The 21,877-nt window shown below is 37.0% G+C and overlaps 1 protein-coding gene across 1 annotated transcript; it reads right to left on the reverse strand.

Moving 5' to 3' along the window:
- Nucleotides 1-714: 714 nt before the first annotated feature.
- Nucleotides 715-4,930, reverse strand: LOC144444275 (uncharacterized). Its single transcript, XM_078133688.1, has 2 exons — nucleotides 4,907-4,930; nucleotides 715-3,001 (listed from the first exon to the last, which is right to left on the reverse strand). The coding sequence occupies exon 2, from the start codon at nucleotides 2,971-2,973 to the stop codon at nucleotides 715-717; it is 2,259 nt and encodes a 752-aa protein (XP_077989814.1). The 5' UTR covers nucleotides 2,974-3,001; nucleotides 4,907-4,930.
- Nucleotides 4,931-21,877: the final 16,947 nt, after the last annotated feature.

Below are 21,877 nucleotides of genomic sequence, written 5' to 3' on the forward strand. Positions count from 1 at the left end.
GTTGTTGTTTCGGCTGTCCAACTACATTAATTGCTTTGAAATGAGATGTTTTATAAAATATGTACATATTATTAATGGACTGCAATATCCATAATGTAATATTATATTGTGGAAATTGCTGTCCAGCAGGTTCCCTGCGGGCCAGTATTTCTCTAGAGTTACTGGCAGACAGTCAAGTGAGCATTTTGGGTTAGTTCCACACACCTACATCGTATGTACCCCGACATACATTGTCCTGCTCCAGGTAATGGCTTCCTCTAAAAGAATGTCACATTGGATGACATGAAGGGAGAGATCGAAGGGCGGATGATTTCCCCTTCGCATTCATTACCCATTTCGTACAATATGTAATTAGGAATGAAAAATTTCTAATTACTGAGGTGCAAGATTCAAGCCATTTCCTGCTTATTTACCCCCAAAAATGTTTGACTTTTTAGAGGAAATTGTCATTCATAACTTTATGTATGAAGCCAGTGTTTGGACCTTCATTCTTGCAACACATGAATTGTGTATATCAGATTGTCTTCATGATACTGTGGGTTCTTAACTTGAAGACTTTTACCTCCAATAAGTACATGTAAGAGTCGTACCATTAGACAAGATTTTAGAAAACTGAAAGATTTTATCCAGTAAACGGGTACTTGTATGTACAACAACACTTTACTTGGTTGCATATCTTGAGAAGTTGGTAAAATATTTCAATATTTCAGATATTCAATTTTGCACAGCTCTCATCTCACTCATTAATTTACTTAGCTGTTCAGTGTTTCGGATTTTCCTGGAATGGCTTTGCATCAAGTGTCTTTTGAACCAGGAATAGCTGTGCGAAATAAATTCGCAGAACTTACATTTAAATGTATTATAGCCTAGATGTCTTGCTGCATGTTTCTTCAACAACTGCATTCCTTCAAATTGCTTTTTACATCTCAGACAACGTAGATGCTTTTCGTTGATGATCCTGGCGATGGCGGCCATCTTGACCGGGTTGACGTACCCCGATCCTGTCTTTACTCCACTCTCCTTCTCTGTTTTCACGTGTAGAGGAATTCTCTCTAAACGGATCTGTGTTCTTGGACTTGAACCAGAAGGTGAAGTTTTGGCACTGCCTGATGCCGACGCAGATGCTGGGCTTGTAGTTGTCTGACTTTGCTGCTGGGGTAAAGCTTCCTTTTTCACATCAACTGAACTCGTGGGTGTGTCAACTCCATTTGCTTTCGTTGGGCTTTTGGGGCAAATAGTTCTGGATAACCAGATGCCGCTTCTCATGGAGCGTATCGCAGCTTTAATCTGATCAGGATTCTTGAATTTATGGGAATGCTTTCTGGCAAGATGTCTTTTGAGATTAGAATAGTCGGTTGTTCTGAAGGCACAGTACCTGCACTTATAGCTGTTGTACCCAAAGTGACTGCGTACATGGTGTCGTAACGAATGAATGGTGAATAACTTTTTGTGACATCGCTGACAAGTTAGAGATTTTTCATCAATGAGTGCATCCACGGCAGCTTGAGCCTTCGCAAGAGCCGATTTATTTGTCGTATCTGAGCCACTCTTCCGTGGTTTCAATTCATCTCCTTGGTCTTCATTTTGTTCCGAGTGTTGTTTTTCATGGCGTGCTAAGTTCCTTCGACTGGCAAAAGTTTTGTCACACACTGAGCACTTATGTAGCTGTAGTGTCGGACTAACTTTGACCTTCCCAGTTGTCTGCTCTGAAGCTCCACCATTTTTCTCTTCTTTTGGTTCTTCTTTTACTTTCACATCAGCGAGCGTTTCTTCTGCTGAGTTTTTCTCCTCTTTAGTCGACGCTTGGGTAGAATTTTGTGGTAATTTGTGACATTCTTTGACCAAGACAGTCAGTGCTTGAACTTCCTTCTCACCCTTGATATCCATCTCTTTATTCGTCGTAATACGGTTTGACAACACTCGCTGAATTTCTCCCTCTGAAGCATCATGGCGGTGCTGCAAATGCTGCCGTAGGTAATCAGTGGAGTAATTGAAATACGGACACATGGGACACTTGTATAGATGCTTGCTGTGAACACGCATGTGCCAGGCAAGTGATGTACGATTCTTACATACCTTTTTACAGAGCACACACATGGGATAATTAGGATTAGGACCTGTGAAGGGCTTCAAATTCTGCAAACGAGTTGCAGCAAAGTTTTTAGCCTTGCTGGTGCTACTCTTATTGGTTAGCACTTTCTTCTTCACTTCTGGCTTTCTCTTGACGACCTCCTTTTGTTTGTAGATTGGTTTAATGGTCTTGACTTCATTCCTGTTGACGGATCTCGTGTCATACTTTTTATCAGGACATTCAGGTTGTACTACTGTGATACCTGCTTGGGCAGCTCGCCGTGCACTAATCTCATCTACGAGGCTTGTTGTGTCCAGTTGTTGTCTGCTGGTATAGGTTGATGTCTTCTTGGGACTGGTGGTGTTTGATGATATTGTAGTTTTCTGTTTAGCCGTCAATATTCTGTCTCTCAAGTCACTTTTCACTGGTTTTAAAAGTTGTTGGTAGACAGCCTTAGAAGTTGAATCAATAGGTTTAATCATCAGGATAGATTCATTACGAGTTGCCTCTTGCTCAGGATCCTCACCTTCACTTTCCTCATCCTCTGTGTTTGCCTTTGATGCTTTTCCTGATGACACCTCTAGTTCTAACTGTGGCATTTCCTCACTTGCCCTTCTAAAGATATTCTGTACGTCCTTATTAGGGTTCTGACTGGCAAGGTCTTCAGCTACACTTACACGAGTTGTACAGTATGATTTCTTATGGTCGATGAAATTTGGCAAACCACGGAAAAGATTACGACAAACGCGACACTCGTAGATGATGTCAATTTCATGTTGGAGCAACATTTTCAAGTCAGTTGTTCCATAGCGAAAACAATCAAAGATCTGTTGGATCCCATTCTTTGCTAGTATCACTGGTTTTTGAAGAATCGTAATATCCTTTTGCTTTGCCTTTGACATGTCTGCCTTTTTCTGCCAAGAATTCCGTCTGAAATTAAAGAATAAATTAATAAATTAACACTAATTAACATTTCATAAATAACCCAAACATTATCCCCGTCCCCATTGTTTCTATGATCTTTGTACTTAATTTTATTTATCTATGTTAATTGTTACTTTTTTGGTTTTTGGTTTTTGTATTTTAGTATGTTTTACTGATTGTTACTTTATTTATGTCTGAACTCAGTACAACCATCTAGTTGAACTCAGTACAACCATCTAGTGAGCAAACAATACTAACATAAAATTTACAATTTTGTCTACTTGATATTACACTTACGTACACAGGACCTATTTAAGCTGCACTAGTGACAATTGGAATGTTTTTTCTTTTTAAAGCTGTTTTGCTACATTGTACATGTAATGATGTACTCATAATATCGTACCCTTTGAACATTTATTGAATCAACTGTGGGTAATCACATTTGTGTAGCTGTACACGTAATATGGTGCAATAAGTCCATAAATTAATTTAGGTCCACACCTTAAAATCAGCACCCCTGACATGATCACGATTTCAATCTACATGTATGTACTACTTGTGGATAAAAATGATCTCTAGTTAACATATGCAATGTCTAATTATTGGTATTTTAACCATTTTCAGTGAATATATTGTTGGTTGTCTGATTGAAAAAATAATACTCTAGTTACAGCAAGTGCACGTTTAAAGAACAGAGATGTAATCAGAAGCTTTGAATCAATTATACTAGAAAAGGTTTTGTACAATTTTCAAAATGCAAAAATGGACAAAGATTAATGAAAAAGTTTTCACTACTCAAAGTGAACTCCAACCTGGTATTTGGATATACCCCCCCCCCCCCCCCCCCCCCCCGGTAACTCATAAACAATCCAATGACATAATTTATAATATGTATCAAAAATGTACATGAATTCCCTACTATGTAATCAATAGTTCTACGGTAACAATGCCAGTAATGTCATACAAGGCATGCACTGACATTAACATTACACTAGAATTGTTTTTTCGTAAATAAACTTAGCTTGTACTACTTTAAAAGTTGAATGAATTACAAACCAACATTTTACAACTATACATTCTGAAAGTGATGTATTCTATATTACAAACCAATGTTTTACAACTATACATTCTGAAAGTGATGTATTCTATATTACAAACCAATGTTTTACAACTATACATTCTGAAAGTGATGTATTCTATGTTACAAACCAATGTTTTACAACTATACATTCTGAAAGTGATGTATTCTATATTACAAACCAATGTTTTACAACTATACATTCTGAAAGTGAGGTATTCTATATTACAAACCAACAATGTTTTACATCTATACATTCTGAAAGTGATGTATTCTATATTACAAACCAATGTTTTACAACTATACATTCTGAAAGTGATGTATTCTATATTACAAACCAACGTTTTACATCTATACATTCTGAAAGTGATGTATTCTATATTACAAACCAATGTTTTACAACTATACATTCTGAACGTGATGTATTCTATGTACAAACCAATGTTTTACAACTATACATTCTGAAAGTGATGTATTCTATATTACAAACCAATGTTTTACAACTATACATTCTGAAAGTGGTGTATTCTATGTACAAACCAACATTTTACAACTATACATTCTGAAAGTGATGTATTCTATATGTACACTCTGACACTTCCCCATTCAGGAAAGAGACTATCGGTTGCTTACTACTCATATTCATAACCTCTACTATTTTAAAAAGATACATTTTGAAATTTTACCACCCTTTCAACTCTGCAGAGTTCAAAAGCTGAAAACTAACTGCAATATATATTTATAAATTCCCAAAACAATCTTGTTACTTGACTCTATCTGACTACATTTGGTCTGAGTTCAGGTCCCAGTTCTTGGATCAAAGAAACACTTACCACAGATACTTCACTCCAATGCTGGACTCTGATGGCCAGCCTCTCTCACTCTCTCTCACTCTATAATAAATAGAAAACAAGAAGAAAGTGAGATATATAAAAATGACAATAAATACCAAGGGTTTTAGTATTCTCATCATACGCTCTTAAAGTCAGGTACCTGTTCATAAATTGCATTGGACAACCAACCAATATATAATGACCTTACAGTGTACCAACACATGACAACCAACCAATCTCTAATGACATTACCAACACATGACAACCACCATTGGACAACCAACCAATATATAATGACCTTACAGTGTACCAACACATGACAACCAACCAATCTCTAATGACATTACCAACACATGACAACCACCATTGGACAACCAACCAATATATAAATGACCTTACCAACACATGACAACCAACCAATCTTTAATGACATTACCAACACATGACAACCACCATTGGACAACCAACCAATCTTTAATGACCTTACCACCACATGACAACCACATTGGACAACCAATCTTTAATGACCATACCAACACATGACAACCACCATTGGACAACCAACCAATCTCTCATGACCTTACAAACACATGACAACCACCATTGGACAACCAACCAATCACTAATGACCTTACAAACACATGACAACCACCATTGGACAACCAACCAATCTTTAATGACCTTACCACCACATGACAACCACCATTGGACAACCAATCTTTAATGACTTTACTAACACGACAACCACCACTGGACAACCAACCAATCTTTAATGACCTTATCAACACATGACAACCACCCATGGACAACCAATCTCTGATGGCCAATTCACCCTTCATTAAATTGATTATGAGACCAGATTGGCATGTTACCAACTCATGACAACCACCCCTGGGCAATTTTTCCCCATGCATTATTGAATCATGCAATTGTGACTCAGGAATATCTCAACCTTTTGGACTTTAACACACACCTAATATAGATCATTATTACCAGACAGCAGGCTACTATGGAGGACATAATACTGAGTCAACGTGACAACAAACACATTGCGTGACACCTACTCTTGACACGAGTTCATACTTGGAATGCATCATATACCTTGTCAAAGTGTCAAACATCACCTGACATGTCATTATAAAGTGACAGAATTCTCACTTGGAGAGAATATACCATGACTAAGGTTGATGAACTGACCAGGTAACGATATCACCTAAATAAGTCTGTTACCTTCTACCTCATTCATCTATACAGCACCCAGTTAGATGAAGTGTTTTTGATACAGGGGTGATACTAAGGTAAACTCTAATGGGCTTCCATGTCAATGGTTCCAAACAAAACTACACTAAATTCTATTTGAAACACTGATATAGCAATTTCAAAATTTTTTTGAACAAAACAATTTTTGTGATCTGTATATTTATCATGACAGGATTATATACAATTACCAAATAAAGAAACGTTTTAATACCCACTGAAGTCACATTTATTTAGAATGGTACTTGTATATGACAACTATATATTGTCACGTTAAATATGATTGACGGATTACTGCTCTTAACCCAGAATCACATCGTGTGAGGATTTTGTTCACCTTTCCTCTACCATGCCTGGCAGTTTGCTATCAAACCTGTTGCTTTAATAATAATAACTATAATAAAACAATGAATTATAATAGATGTATTCTAGTGAGTGACAAAAAATACTTTAAATCGAATCTGCATTGACTCGGATGCATACTTTCTTTCTAACATTTGGAGAAATTATAGGATTGTCATGTAAAGTACAAGATAGTTGCTACTTTGATATTCATTCTGTCTTTCTTTCTTTTTGTATTTTATATGTTTTTATAATTTTATGGGACATCTTGATGGCCTAAAATAAAGAAATAATAATAATAATAATAATAATAATGCACCTGTTCCCTGAAGAGTTCCAAGTGCACTGCAGACACAGAACTACTAACAAAATGAAAGGATACAGAGAAATAATTTGAAAACATATAAGGATGTAGAGAGAAGAGTGTGAGTTAGAGTTAAGATTGAAATAGGTAAGTTTTAAGGGCAGAGCAGAAGAAAGACTTAGTTAGAGTGAGAGTGACAGAGACTGTGGGGAAGACTGTTCTAAATTGAAAGAGCAGTGCAAGAAAAGTAACACTCGCCCAGCTTCTTTGTGACAATAAAGCTACGACCAGGAAATAAGTTCAAATTGTTATTGTGATTTTAATTCTTCCTGCTGTGAGTCATGATGATGTTGATAGCATCACCATGTGATTAGAACCAACTCAGAGGATTGAGTTATACAAAGTAAACATGATTACCATTTTCAATGTTGTAGCAGAAAATTATAATCTAATTTTCAGGTTTGAATGCAAGACTGTTAAAGCAAAATGCCAGGTGGGGTAGGGGAAAAGCAAGTCTAGAGCAAAATCCTGACACGACTAAACTTCAGGCTAGCTCCAACACTGTTATGTAGTCAGCAACTGTACATTTTCTTAGACAAAATAATTCTTAAAATCAAGTACACAAGCATCCTTTGAAAACTGCATTTTCGGAAAAAAATGCAAAAACACATCAATGTACAGGTGGGTAATACAATAAAGCAACAATAACGTTTAACATTGCCAAAGTCAGTTGAAGATTAAATTTTGGATATTCAAAACAGTTTGTCTCAGAGACCTATGGACAAAGTTGGGCCTAAACAAAAGAATTAGGGCTCCACTGAAAAGATTGTACATGTACATGTATTAATACCAGACCTTGGATTTCAAGTGATGAGTTTGAAAGCACGACCTTGGGAAACTGCATCCTCATAACATATAATCCACACACCTGCTTCATATTTCATTGCATCAGGAGAAATATGTGCTCTGGCTTACAAGAATTGGGAAAATGCATCTGAGTTCTTATCTCAAGGCATTTTAAAATTAACTGAGTTCTCTACCAAAATTATGGTACAAGTACAAAGTTTTACCAGTTTTTCCTGTGTCTCTTCCCGTTTCAAATTCTGATATAAAACTTATAAATATCGATAGTGTATTGAAACATGTTTTGATTGTTACTTAGGTACTGTTCTTACAAATCATCACTTCCTAATATCCTCTCTGTTACCAGGGGGGGACTCTGGAATAGCTTGTGGACTGACTGGGAATGTTTTGACGTTCCACAGCAATGAGATGTGGACATAACGTAATAGCCTTGTCAAAAAGTCCCAAAACCTGAATGGATTACTGTAGAAATGTGTGATTGTGTTTAGGTGTATATATGTCTGCCTGAAATAAAGAAATATTAAAAAAAAGAAAATCGCTGTCCCCAACACAAAAAAAGTACCACAATCTTTACAAGTGATCATGGCATGAGCACACGGTAGTCAAGATCTGCCTTTGTAAGGATTTTTATTCGAACATTGGTAATATTAAGGAACCACATTGCCATTAGTATATCTTCAACTTGTTCGTACAGTCTAAAGTTACTTTCACTGAGTGAAAGTCCTGGCCATGGCAAAGTAACCAGTCTGGAATTCAATCTATGTGACCTTTCAATGTCAATGACTTGGACTTCAAATGACACAGTGACCTGGACTTGAAATGACACAGTGCTGGCCACAAAGACTGGTGAAACACATCATATTCAAACCAAACATGGCACAGTCACTGACTGTACATTTCTATGTAAGTAGGTACGTACAGAAGTGTACATACACCATGATGGAGGTAAAATGCTTGCAATAATTTAGAGCACGACAAATCTGCATGAAAAGAACCATGGTATTGCTTTTTTGAAAACTCTTCATATAATTTTGAGCTAAATGTTTTCTCAAACCAAACAAAAAATTGAATCATTATCAACTTAATTGCTACAATAAAGATCTTTTATTTCTTTGAAAATAAAATATAATAACTACAACTCTGCAGGCAGCCAATTTGGATAGAAATGTTGCAAGAGTCAGCAATCATTTAGTTCTCATATGATGTGACCTAATTTGTTCCAAATTCCAAAGTAAACTGGTCATAAAGTATCAACCTATCTCAAAACAAGTATGGGATCATCACGTCATGAACAATTCTTAATCTAAATAATCCTGATGTTCCCACCAAATTTCAGCGCAATCTGCTTATTAGTGTTGGAATTAAAGATTTTTGACCAAAAAGACACATTTTTATACCTATTTTGCATATCACTGATGGGATCATGTCATGAATAATCCTTAATTCAAACACCCCTAAGAATGTTTCCATCAAATTTCAAATGATCTGCCCAGTAGTTTTTTATTTTTAATTTTTTTGACCAAAAGTACACAGATGATAAAATCATTTTGCTTTGAACAATTTCCAAACTAGACACCAAAGGTAATACATCCATCAAATATCATGGCAATCGGTCCAGTGTTTTTGGACGTTGTTGTTTACACACACACACACACACACACACACACACACACACACACACACACACACACACACACACACACACACACACACACACACATCCACACACACAGACAAATAAACAGACACTTTGAAATGCCTGTAGCACTAAAGAACCTTATCAGTTCAGTTGTGCTAAAAATGATAAACTGCCTGAAAGATTTTGGTCGTGACAGGAACTCTTGAAGAACTACATTAGCCAAGTGCTACACTCATAAATTATCAACAGCTAATAATACCTTGATATTCTACTTATACTGAACATTTCCTTAAAATTGACATGTGAAATAAGTGTTAGGGTGCCTGGACTACCTCTCCGCCCCCCCCCCCCCCCCCCCACACACACAGTTCCACCACAACTCACTAAAAAAGTTGTTCTTTATATTCCAAATATTAAATTTTTTTAACCTTTGACAAATGGAATTTAGCTGTTTTGACACACAATTGTAATTACAATCAACTAGGGGGCTAGGGTAAGACTACGAAGGGGTTACACTTTTGGGTTGGACTCCCTAGCATGTATTATATATACCAGCCTTGTGCACAGCCTACAATTGAACTTCAAGCCACTGACCTGCACAAGTCCAAAACCCACCCAATCATAGTGACAATAAAGAACAAAGTTGACAAGACTGCTGTGACCTACTGTACACTGGGGAAGGGGCACTCCCCCACCCCCACCCATCCCCCACCCAGCACCCCACGCCTCATCAAAAGAACTTGACCCACAACAGCAAATAGTAGGTAAATCTGGGCAAATTTGGAGTTTTACACACTAGCTTATTGAAATTATTGGTATTTTGTAATTATTACATACATAGCCACAACAAACACCAGCAAAACAATAGGTGGTCCAAAACTAAAATATTCCCATTTGACACCAAATATGAAACCCTAACAGTAGAGTGAACTCTGACCTCATCAGTCAGTAGACCTGATATCCTGACCTCATACTTCCCATAATCTGACAATTCTAAAATCTCTACTAAAATGGTTTACTGTCACCATGTGGTAAAAAATCCAGGGTTTCTGCTGAGACAATGTTACTGTGGCTGTTATAAGTATTACACTGGGTATCTTATCAACAAATTGTTATATTTACCCACCACTACTGAACTATGGTCATTCTTAAAAAGAAAACAAGTCACCACGACACCAGACCAGCACCAGGAACAATCTACTATACTAGTCACAGTGGTATGACATCACTGCTGTAACAGTTACATCACTGAATAGGGAAATGCCACTACCAGTACTGTAATGAATGCAGCTTTGAAACAGGAAGTTGGGAAGCCCCTAGAAGTATCAATATATTGACCACAAAATACTGCAAGTGTGGTTTCATGACTGACAGCCAGATTTTTGATGAATAAGTTCACGAATGTATGGTAATATTGTGGAGTTTATGAACATATAAAACAGTGTAGCAGACTTCGATAATGTGTGTCGATAATATGTCTACAATGTTACAAACACTGGGCTTGTCAAGCATTTCAAGTGATCTTGCTGCTGCTTTTCTGTAATGACATCGCCAACATTGACAGAGAAAAGTCGTGAAAAGTGGCGCGTTTGGAAACATTGAATAGAACGAAGGTGCTCCAAGACAATCACTGCCATCGTACCAATACAAAAGACTGCAGGCCAACGGCATAATGTACCAGTAGTGGTCAATTCACAAATGAAATCACTGGGGTCGCCCAAAATGATAAACAACTCGGAAGATCGCAATTTTGAATACATCAAGTCATATAATACAGATAAAAAACATGCTATTTATAGAGTGATACAGGGGAGTGAATCGGATGGAGGTCATGATGCACTGGTCCGCAGATATAATCTACACAACGACATTGGTGGTAGATGGTGATAAAGCACCAAAGATGCGACGCCGTGCAGACCAGCTGTCGCGAGGAAATTATCGTACAACCAAATGTCAAATTGTAAAAAGGAACTTCTGAATGTTTATAAAATGGTCTTACAACCAATTCTAGAATCTATCAGCTAAAAGGGAATGTGGGCCATGTTGAAAACTCAAGCCGTAAACGAGAATATCGTGTCGAAAATGTTAATTTGGAAATGACGACAGTGTACTGCCATTGGTCGACATGGTTAAGTGTGGTCATCTCGCCAAAAATACAGGAAAATATCACTTTTCCTGTCGGAATAAATACCTTAAAATCCGTCTTGTGCTTCTCTTCTCCCTAGGCAACAAATTTCACCAAGTGGTTTCCTTGAAAAATAAAAGAGAAGAAAAATAGAACGGTAGAAAGTCGATCAAATCGGTTCGAACTGCCGTTGATGACTGCCGACCAGATAATGTATCCAAGATGGATATTGAATCCACCGGTATCACACGTAATTCTCTGGAAACCTTGTCTTTTGTCGAAATATTTACACCAGACTGGCAAAAATTTAAAAAGCTGAAGTTTCACTTCAAAAATATGACATATATAGTTAATTATTACCAAGAAAGATGCAAACAAAGACGAAATTTTGGCAACAATGAGTGCGTCTGGCAGAAATGGCGGCCATTCAGTAAAATCTTTGATTACCCAGCATGCCGTTTGATTAGTGCTTCAGAACAAAAGCAAGGGGTGGTTGTCGTGTTTAATTCTTTATCTGGCCCGCATCCCAAAAAAGATTTATAACAAACGACACCTCAAAAGATGCTTAACTGTAAAACCTAAAAGTTGATAGTATAAATCCTAAATCTTCATCATTAATTAAAAGAGAAAAAGGCATCAGCGCAACAGCGTACTGTTTCCATCCCCGAAGTTCATATAATGGTTTCTCCCAATTCGACAATGAAATTTGCTGCTCCCCAAAATTCACGAAATTCGCCGCATTTTGCGGCAAATTTATCGCTGATGATGGTAAAATATTCCTCTGCATAGGTGGCATGAAATTTAAATTATTTTTAATGGTCTGTGACCAAATGCGTAACAATTGCTGTGAACTGAGTTCAAAATAAAAATAGTAATATTGGTTTCGGAGAGAGTGTTTTATGTGCATACGTCCGTCTGCTTTCTTCGACAGTTGTTTTCTCAACGCATTGATCTGTCATTTGCTTTTGTCCTTGTCATCAGATGTGCATCCTCAGTGCTATTCTCATGTGATTTGATGGAAGGTCGTGAGATTGGCAAAAGTTTAAACGGCACAACTTCTTTTTTACATTTTTTTTTTACAATTTTCTTTGTTTGACATCACCGAGAAGTTGAATTATGTGAAGATTTTATGCCATAATTTGTCGGTAATAAAATACTAGTAGTATATTATAGACGCCGTCGTGTGCGCTGCACCAGGTCTGGCGTCCTCAACCCCCACTATGTAACGCACTTGCTTCGCTTTGGTTGGCTTTGACATTTGTGATCGTCCACCAATGAAAACGAGCACTCGTATTTTAAGCATAGTTTTAGATATATGTAGAGCACCTAGCCCGTAAATCCGCGTTGTGAGGCGGTTAAATCTGCCAAGAACAATCCCATGGGTTTTGTTTCGAACAGTCGGATATCATGGGATATTGACTTGGCTGGCTCACACTGTTTTTACAACGGATGTCCATCGTGGCCTAATTGGTTTTATTAAAATGCTATTTATAATTAAAACACTTGAATTGAACCACATATGCTAAAATGGTGCTCCATGGGGAGACTCGAATCCGATGGCGAAAAACACGGAAGTTCTAGTTGATTAAAATTTGCACATTTCAGTATGGACCACAGAGCATGCAGAGCCTAAGTGTACACTACACCTGCGTTCAACCATACGGTGCGCATTGCTGCAGTGAAATTGCAGAAATATTTAAGAGCTATTGAATTATAAAAGTCCGTTACTGGATTTTACACGACACCCAGCTATACTGAACTGGCCACTGTATGCAGTATTTCGACCTGCTAAAAATGCTTCAGAAATTCTCTTTCGGACACAAATATGGCAGAGAAAAATAGCATACAGTAAACACATGTAAATGTATGGTAAGTATCAACTACCAGTATTTTAGATTTTTAATTCTCCGTCCGCTAACGCACTGTATCACTTACATTTGTTACTTTACGGTTTGTATGTGGTGGTGGTGGTGGTGGTGGTGGTGGTGGTGGTGGTGGTGGTGGTGGTGGTGGTGGTGGTGGTGGTGGTGGTGGTGTGGTGTGGTGGTGGTGGTGGTGGTGGTGGTGGTGGTGGTGGTGGTGGTGGTGGTGGTGGTGGTGGCGATGATGATGATGATGATGATGATGATGATGATGATGATGATGATGATGATGATGATGATGATGATGATGATGATGATGATGATGATGGTTGTGGTAGCGAAGCGCCGTTTCTCCAAAATAGCCCCTCATCAAACACTGTGCGTGAGTGCAAATTGGAACATGTGATGTCTTTGCCAACTATGATATTAAAGTAGTTCTCCGCTTTATAGTATATTCTTAATGTATGCACGCTCCTGATAATCTCAGTCGCAGCCTCTAAAGAATAGATCCATTGAAGCTCATATGTTGTCGGTTGTCATTGATTTTACGAAATGCTGGCGGCTAAGCACAGTTGGAGCGTTGTGAGTCCCCTACAGTTATTTCATTTTCCGGTGGGTCACGCATGCATGAATGCCTGTGCATATACCGTATACAAGTTCACAGCCGTGCAGGGGCCTAGTAACGTATGATTTGTGGGGGTACTTGGCACTGTAATGGGTACAGGTGTACCCTAGAGGATTCAAATTACTGACACAGACGCTAAAATGAAACAAACTAAGGTGGTTAAAAGTTGCCAGGAACTAGGAGGTCAAATCTCAAATTCAGCCAGAAAATAGCAGTTAAAAATCTCGAAAAGTTTGGAAACTACGCATTGAAAAGTGTCGTTAAAATGTCGGTGAAAATTGGCATATAAACTCGACACTTGCATTCAAAGAGGTGGGGCCAAACCTATATAGTACCTACAGAATCTAAAATCTACTCATGAGTCGAAGGGGGGGGGGGGGGGTTCAAAACCGCGGTACATATATAAATCCCCTTACAATGTGAGTAACACCCCCGGAGGGCCGGGATTTACCGAATGTACAATTACACTATTAGGTAAACTGTCAATTATTTCCCACAGTCAGTTATGGAACCCTCTTAGTGTTAATGAGGACTCACCCTTTTATCATAAAATGTATACGTACTTGGCGGATTGCGATATGAAAACAGTCACGGGATGTCATGTAAGGCCAAAAATAAAATGATTTTTTTTTCTGCTAGGGAAAATGCAAAAGTAATGCGGTGACGCGGTTCATTTTTAAGCGCCATCGTGCTAAGCTATATATTTATACACAGAGAGGAAAAAAATATCCTTTACAGGCTATCCAAATTTTTATTGAACTGTACATTTTAGTATGATATGTATCAACACACACAAAAAATGTCTAAAACTGTACCCACGTGTACATGACAAGCAATTACGTATCTTATGGTGCTGGCGCATTACTGATAGTACAAGCAAGTTAAAAGGCTGATGTATACTGGGCCGTCGCTTGCAATTGAGTACAGATATAACTTATAAAAGATCCAATGACATAATTTACAGATCTAGAACGTATACAAATGTCGAGGAAATCCCAATTATATGCAATCAACAGTTCTTAGCAATATATGCCAGCAAGACATTTTGTACTTGTCATAGAAAAGCATGCATCGATATCAATATTTATAATGATAGTATTTTCACTGATAGATGACAAAGGCTTATAAACGCAGTTTATTAATTACAAATTAAGAATTTAATCTGTATCATGAAACTAATAAACCTGCAAGCACTGAGGAGCCTACCACTTCACAGCTCTTTCTTGGGAAAAGGGGCATATTCAAAGCTACGGCGAACAGATTCTCAGGTGACGCAAGCGGAGACGAGAAACAAAACACTCTTTTTTTCTTGGCCTAACCAAGACTTAGCGTTTAAACTTTAATGCAGTGATTTTTAAAAAATAAAAATACGTATACTCGTAGAAAATTGCAAACTAGACTGCAAATTTTATATGTGGAATCTGGGGAGTAATAGGCATACATATATGTGAAATTAAATCAACAAAAAGATATATTTTATTTACAAGAGTAGTAATATTGTTGTTTACAAAAGCTTCCCACAACACAGGTGGCGACAAGATATTTAATTTTCCTGGACATACCACAGGGGCCCAGGCTTATATGAGTTAGTTCTGTCAACGAAAAACAAAACAAAACAAAACAAACAAACAAACAAACAAACGAATACACATCAACACTTACAAACATGAACGATAGAGTGATTACATATCAACAATGTTTCTATGCAAGAAGAATTACAAAATTTTAATTTGCTACATGTGTGAAATGGTCACTGGAGTGGGTTATTCCAACGAGACCCTTTTTATACAGAGTGATTCGTTATCCTCGATGTCGTATGTACACAATTAATAGTTTGACATGCGAAGTTGGGATGGGGCCGGAAATACCCGACAACTCTCGAAGTAAATCCGACAAGTACCGACTGTCATTTTAAGGTGTTTGCAGACTCTTTTTGAGGTTTTAGAACCAGAATACGTTTTACTAACATCCCCTCTCGCAAAATAGCAATAATGAATCGCCTCTAAAGATAATAACTAATTACAAAATGTAATCAACTATATGCAAATGACTTAAAGTTAAAAGCAACATCAACAAATGTATTGTACAGTATCTACTTAATAGTAATTTATTATCATCAAGTTATGTACCCAAATAAATTATGTAAAAATCGACGTTTGTGTTTTAAAACCTACACTAACTGCAACTGAGATATTTGTTCATTAAATAAACAAATATATATTCACTTAAAAAAGTCAAATACTTATTTAAAAAAGGAAATTGTATCTGTTTCTGTTAATTAGTCACAGTGGTATTACAGTAGTATTATCCGTAGGCTGTGAAGTGACAACTTTTAAATCTTGAGCAAATTCGAAAACTAGGTTTTGAATTTGTAATTATGTTAACTCTGCAGCACTAGTTTGTAACTGTAGTAAGCTTATCATTTTTATTAGACCGCTGCAATTTGTTCATTAAAAAAACAATAATCAGACATTGTACATGTTAATTTGTGGTCGATCTTATCCATTAGCGCATTGTTATCATGAATATGTATGTATTCAAAAGATATTGCCTAATTACAAAATTAATTATGCAAATTAATCACTAAAATTCAAAGGAACATCAACAGGTATTATAAATTGTAGGACACATTCACTTTGTCATTACTAATGCATACACGAAATTGTATGATGCTTGAATCATGCATTCCAAAGATATTGCCTAAATTCCTGAAATCGTCAGTTATGCAAATACACATAATTAATATTCACAGAATGCTATTACCCAAAGTTAATTAGTTCTACTTTTTCTCATAAGGATGAAACGTACTATACGTTCATTTCAGCTGGCCCAGCAGTTTTAGAGGAAATGATGACACTAATCATGATAGACAGATCTAGGCAGACAAGCAGAGAGACAGAGAGACAAATGTACGATCGGAGGGACGGACGGAGGGACGGACATACAGACAGACTGGGAACCATTGCATAACCTCCCTTACGTTAGGTATAAATAATCATCGAGAATAGCACATCAAAGTTGTTGTAGTTGTTGTTGTTGTTGTTGTTGTTGTTGTTGTTGTTGTTGTTGTTGTTGTTGTTGCTGTTGCTGCTGTTGCTGATGCTGCTGCTGTCATCGTTTTACAGTTCCATCAAAATGAGGTGATGTGAGATTTGTTTTATCATTTGAAATCAAATTAGATATCTATGATCAGTAAATCTAGATAATACTCGTATACATTAAATTCGGTCAACTTAGTTTATATAGCTAGTATTAGTAAGACTCTCTCTAATATATCACTGGTAATTTAAGGATTAAGACGATGTATATATACGTTGATTTACGTTTCCCATGATGTTGATTTATGGAAATATTTGTTCATCGCCTCACGTATATACTGATTAGGTGTAATCAATTGCTAACTTGATACACTGAAGTATCGTATAGCACCCTACAGTACACCGTCGTCATTGATGTTGCGAGTGATTATTTCCACTGAACACCGACCCCAACCATAAATGCCAGGAGGGATGAACAGTTTTTTTCTCCATGATTTCAATATCACTTTTTTTGTTTTTCTCTACATTTTAAATGAGCTAAGGTTTTAAATACTCACAATATTCCTCAAATTTAACAGTCTTTTCCTATTTACTACCATTATCAATGTCTTGTCAGCGTTTATCAACTTTGCATTAATTAGTGTAGAATGAGTTGCCCAATTAACACTTAAACCTCCCTTTGTGTAAACATTTACCGACTATGGCCAAAACATTAATTTGAATTTCGAGAAAAAACAAGAAAATAATATTAGAATTCCCGGAAAGCAAGAAAAAAGTTGGGGGGGGGATACATTTTGTTGTATAGTAGAAGGTATGTTGTACTTACAGGAACATATTCATACTTAGTGGAACATATTCATACTTATGGGACATTCAGTAATCACAGGAGGGACTCTGCCTGGGCTGTTGCTTAAACTGTGACCATCATATCCCCGATTCCGTCGACATCGTACTAAAAATTGACCCTCCCTCGCATTTCTTTCTCTAAAATGTGACAACCCCCCCCCCCGTTAAAGAAGTTCAAAACGTGTAGCCTTCAGACTTAGTCATAGTAATTAAAGTTGACATTGTGTGTTGGCACACTGTCATGGACTCACAAACCTGCATGGATGAATTTCTGTATAATTTTAAGTGTGGGTGTATTCGCCGTATTAAAAGAGCAATGCCCAACACAAAAACAACCATAAAACCATGGATTAAATGCTATATGTCATAGATAGATAGATAGATAGATAGATAGATAGTCAGACAGACAGGCAGGCAGGCAGGCAGACAGGCAGGCAGGCATACAGACAGACAGACAGACAGACAGACAGACAGACAGACAGACAGACATATATTTATCTATCTCTCCTAGACGTATTGACAGATATACAGGACAGACAGACAGATGTATGTATGAGCTAGATAAATTGATAGATATAGACAGTCAGACAGACAGACAGACAGACAGTCAGTCACTCAGACAGACAGTCAGACAGACAGACAGACAGACAGCCAGTCAGACAGACAGACAGACAGACAGACAGACAGACAGACAGACAGACAGACAGTCAGTCAGTCAGTCAGTCAGTCAGTCAGACAGACAGACGAAAGATAAAAGATGCAATTAATGTACATTATATCGTCAAAGCTGTACAAGAAGCGAAAAGAAGTTGCATCCTAGGATCGTGTTTAGTTAGAATACAAAGTGATGCTAAACAACGAGGTACAACAAGACGAACAGTTGCATTAAAAGCTGAACTGTGTTTAAAGAAGTCCATCCAGTTATCTTACAACTCAATATGAACTGATTGATATAATTTTAATACGGTTTAATTTGATATCACATTACATACTACATCACTCTCTAGTGGTAATAAAATTATTCAAATTATTCAAAACCTTTTAGAATGATTAAGTCTTATGGCTAATTCAGTTATTTGCTGTTCTGGTATGAACTGTCAATCATATTTGGCTACTCACTGAGTGACTGAACTATAATGTATCACGAGTATTACAGTTGCCCATATATAATATACTTATATAATGAGTGAGAAAAACGCTAGAATATATATATATATATATATATATATATATATATATATATATATATATATATATATATATATATATATATATATATATATAATATCGGTGTGTTCCGTTAAGTCACGTGATCCTTCACTACGTGAGAAGGAATATGAATTAACGAACTCTTTATAGTGTTCTGAACAATAAGAAATAAAGAATCGCAGTGGCCCTTTAAGGCTCGATGACAAAGTACAATACATATCTGATTCAGTGATGTTTTTGGCTATTGATAGCTCTAAAGATACATTCAATGACGATAATTAGTAACAACAATGGACCCTTCGAAAAGTTCTGGAGCTTCAGTTCATGATTTCATACCATATGATTTCCTTACAATTACCGAGAAATATCACATTAATTAAAACTCTTGTTTAAATTCCAGACAAAAGAAAAACCCATATGTATGGCCCATAAACTACCATTAATGCTAGGACCTGATATTGAAACCCTGGCTTTTAAATACAGTCTATATAAAAACGCAACCATGTTTTTTTATTTTTTATTTTTATTTCAGTTATGTGTGTTGTCAATCTGTTTGCATTGATTTAACGTTAACTGCTATTATACAGTAAGTGTTGTCTAAAAGCTACAGTCAATGACAAATACTTAACAACTGTCACCTACTCTTGCGTATAGATTATTTATAACTCTCCAAGGTTAAACTGCTCGTTAAAATCTAAAAGATTTAAATATCAAAACATACTAACGATTGAAATTGTGTTCACAGACAGACGTTTTCATCTACCAAGTTCATTAATAACTGACACATCCTACTCTATATATGCAAGTTACTTACATAATCGTGTATTATAACCTCATTGAACAGGGGAGAGCTCGCTAGGCCCGGAGGGATTTTTACAAGGCCAGCGAAAGTATGCTGATTCAAGGGACGCGTTAAACAAAATCACATGTAGCAGCAGACATTTTGGTTTGTGTTTGCATATTAAGTAACTGATTTACATAATCAGCATAGCAAAGCTTTGCCACTGGCATTGAGTCGTACAAGTTTTTGTCAAAGAACGGTTTTATTTTGACATCGTGGTGTATATATTGGCATAAATTGTGCCGAAAAAAGATAGCTGCCAATCGTTGTAAGCACAGTACGTAAAGATTTGTATCGCCTGACGACATCAAAAACCCGCCAAATTCACACAACAAACATATCCCTGATGTTACAATTTGATTTAGTCGATTTCATATGAGTATAGTCGCTATAAAGTCTGTTAACAACTAACATTGTCTGAAAATGGCATGTCAAAATATTAATTTCCGCTCATTAATACAAGAGGTGTGTTTTATTAATGATACATACACAAGAAATCATAGACCATGTCCTTCTCACGTGTCACGGTACAATCCACCTTCGTTTAGACAGGTGATCACATGATCCATCGATGGTGATGTTGTCATTAAACACAGGAAACGATAACTCGTGCTTTCCTTCATATGCAAGCAGTCTCACATAACTTACTAGAATTTGATCAGTGACGGAGGGGGGGGGGGTCATAAACAGTTTGATGTCTTGATATGCTAGTGAATCTTCATCAAATATATGATGTCACATGACAGTTGTAGTTATAGACTATATACACCACAATTTCCGATTATTTTATCTTACTCTACGTTAACACCATAAATTCATTATGTAAACAAAATGTTCATATCCAAGTATTGTAGGGCCGAAGATGACAAACCACATTACTCTAACACAGAGGACACTCTAAGAAAGCATTTTAAAATAAGTCTGTTTACAAGGCAAGGTCAGTCCAGTCAACCCTGCTGTGCAAATGTATAAATGGGGATCTGTTAGGTCAGAGGTTGCAATGGATTAAATGCTCCTTAGGGAGTTGGTCATGGGGAAGTTATATTTGGTTGTTGTTACGTTATAGGTCTGTGTCAGGGGTAATAACTAATCACCTAGCATTATGGTCAGGACATCCCTTGTGGAAGGTAATTTATAAATGACTGTGTATCCTTATTAATATTAGTAGTTATCACCCAGGGTATTATCATATTTGTACAGTATATATAGTCTGTATGATAATATGGTATTCAAAAATATTTTGTTTTTATTCAATCTATGTTGTCTACTATCCCTTGATACTTTGTATAAATATCCATTGCTTTATGCACTCATTCACTCATATAACTTTTACAGAGTTTCGTTATTCATTTCTTGTAATTTTGTACTGTACTGTGTTGTGATGCGTTGTGTTGTGTTGTGTTGTGTTGAGTTGCGATGCGATGTGTTGTGCTGTGTTGCGTTGCGATGTGTTGTGTTGTGCTGTGCCATGTTGTGTTGTGTTGTGTTGTATTGTGCTGCGCTGTGCCGTGTTGTGTTTTGTACGTGATGTGATGTGATGTGATGTGTTGTGCTGTGCTGCGCCGTGTTGCGTAGTGATGTGATGTATTGTGTTGTGTTGCGCTGTGCATTGCCGTGTTGTGTTGTGTTGTGTTGTGCTGTGCTGTGTTGTGTTGTGTTGTGTTGTGATGTGATGTGATGTGATGTGATGTGATGTGTTGTGCTAGCGCTGTGTTGTTTCTCTCCGTTAAAACAAATACCCATCGAGGAGTACAGAATAATGTCATAGTAGAATTTTTAACATTAATAACGAAATCACAACGAATGCGATATACGTAATAATGATGACGACTAGACGAGTGGGTGGCTGCGTTGCCAACAGACACCGTGAACAATCAACCCTCTACGTTACTAGTAGGTACCAAAGTGTCTATGGAGCTCGAGGTGACGCCATTGAATTTGTTAACGTCATCATTGGACTGTGTATTCATGTACGCTCTCATGAGACCGACCAGTACGTAAACACCATCGGACTTTGTA

Source organism: Glandiceps talaboti, chromosome 13, assembly GCF_964340395.1.
Source record: "Glandiceps talaboti chromosome 13, keGlaTala1.1, whole genome shotgun sequence".
NCBI lineage: Eukaryota > Metazoa > Hemichordata > Enteropneusta > Spengelidae > Glandiceps > Glandiceps talaboti.

Excerpts from the sequence above, each read along its gene's own strand:
- LOC144444275 (XM_078133688.1), bottom strand. The coding sequence starts at position 2,973 with ATGTCAAAGGCAAAGCAAAAGGATATTACGATTCTTCAAAAACCAGTG.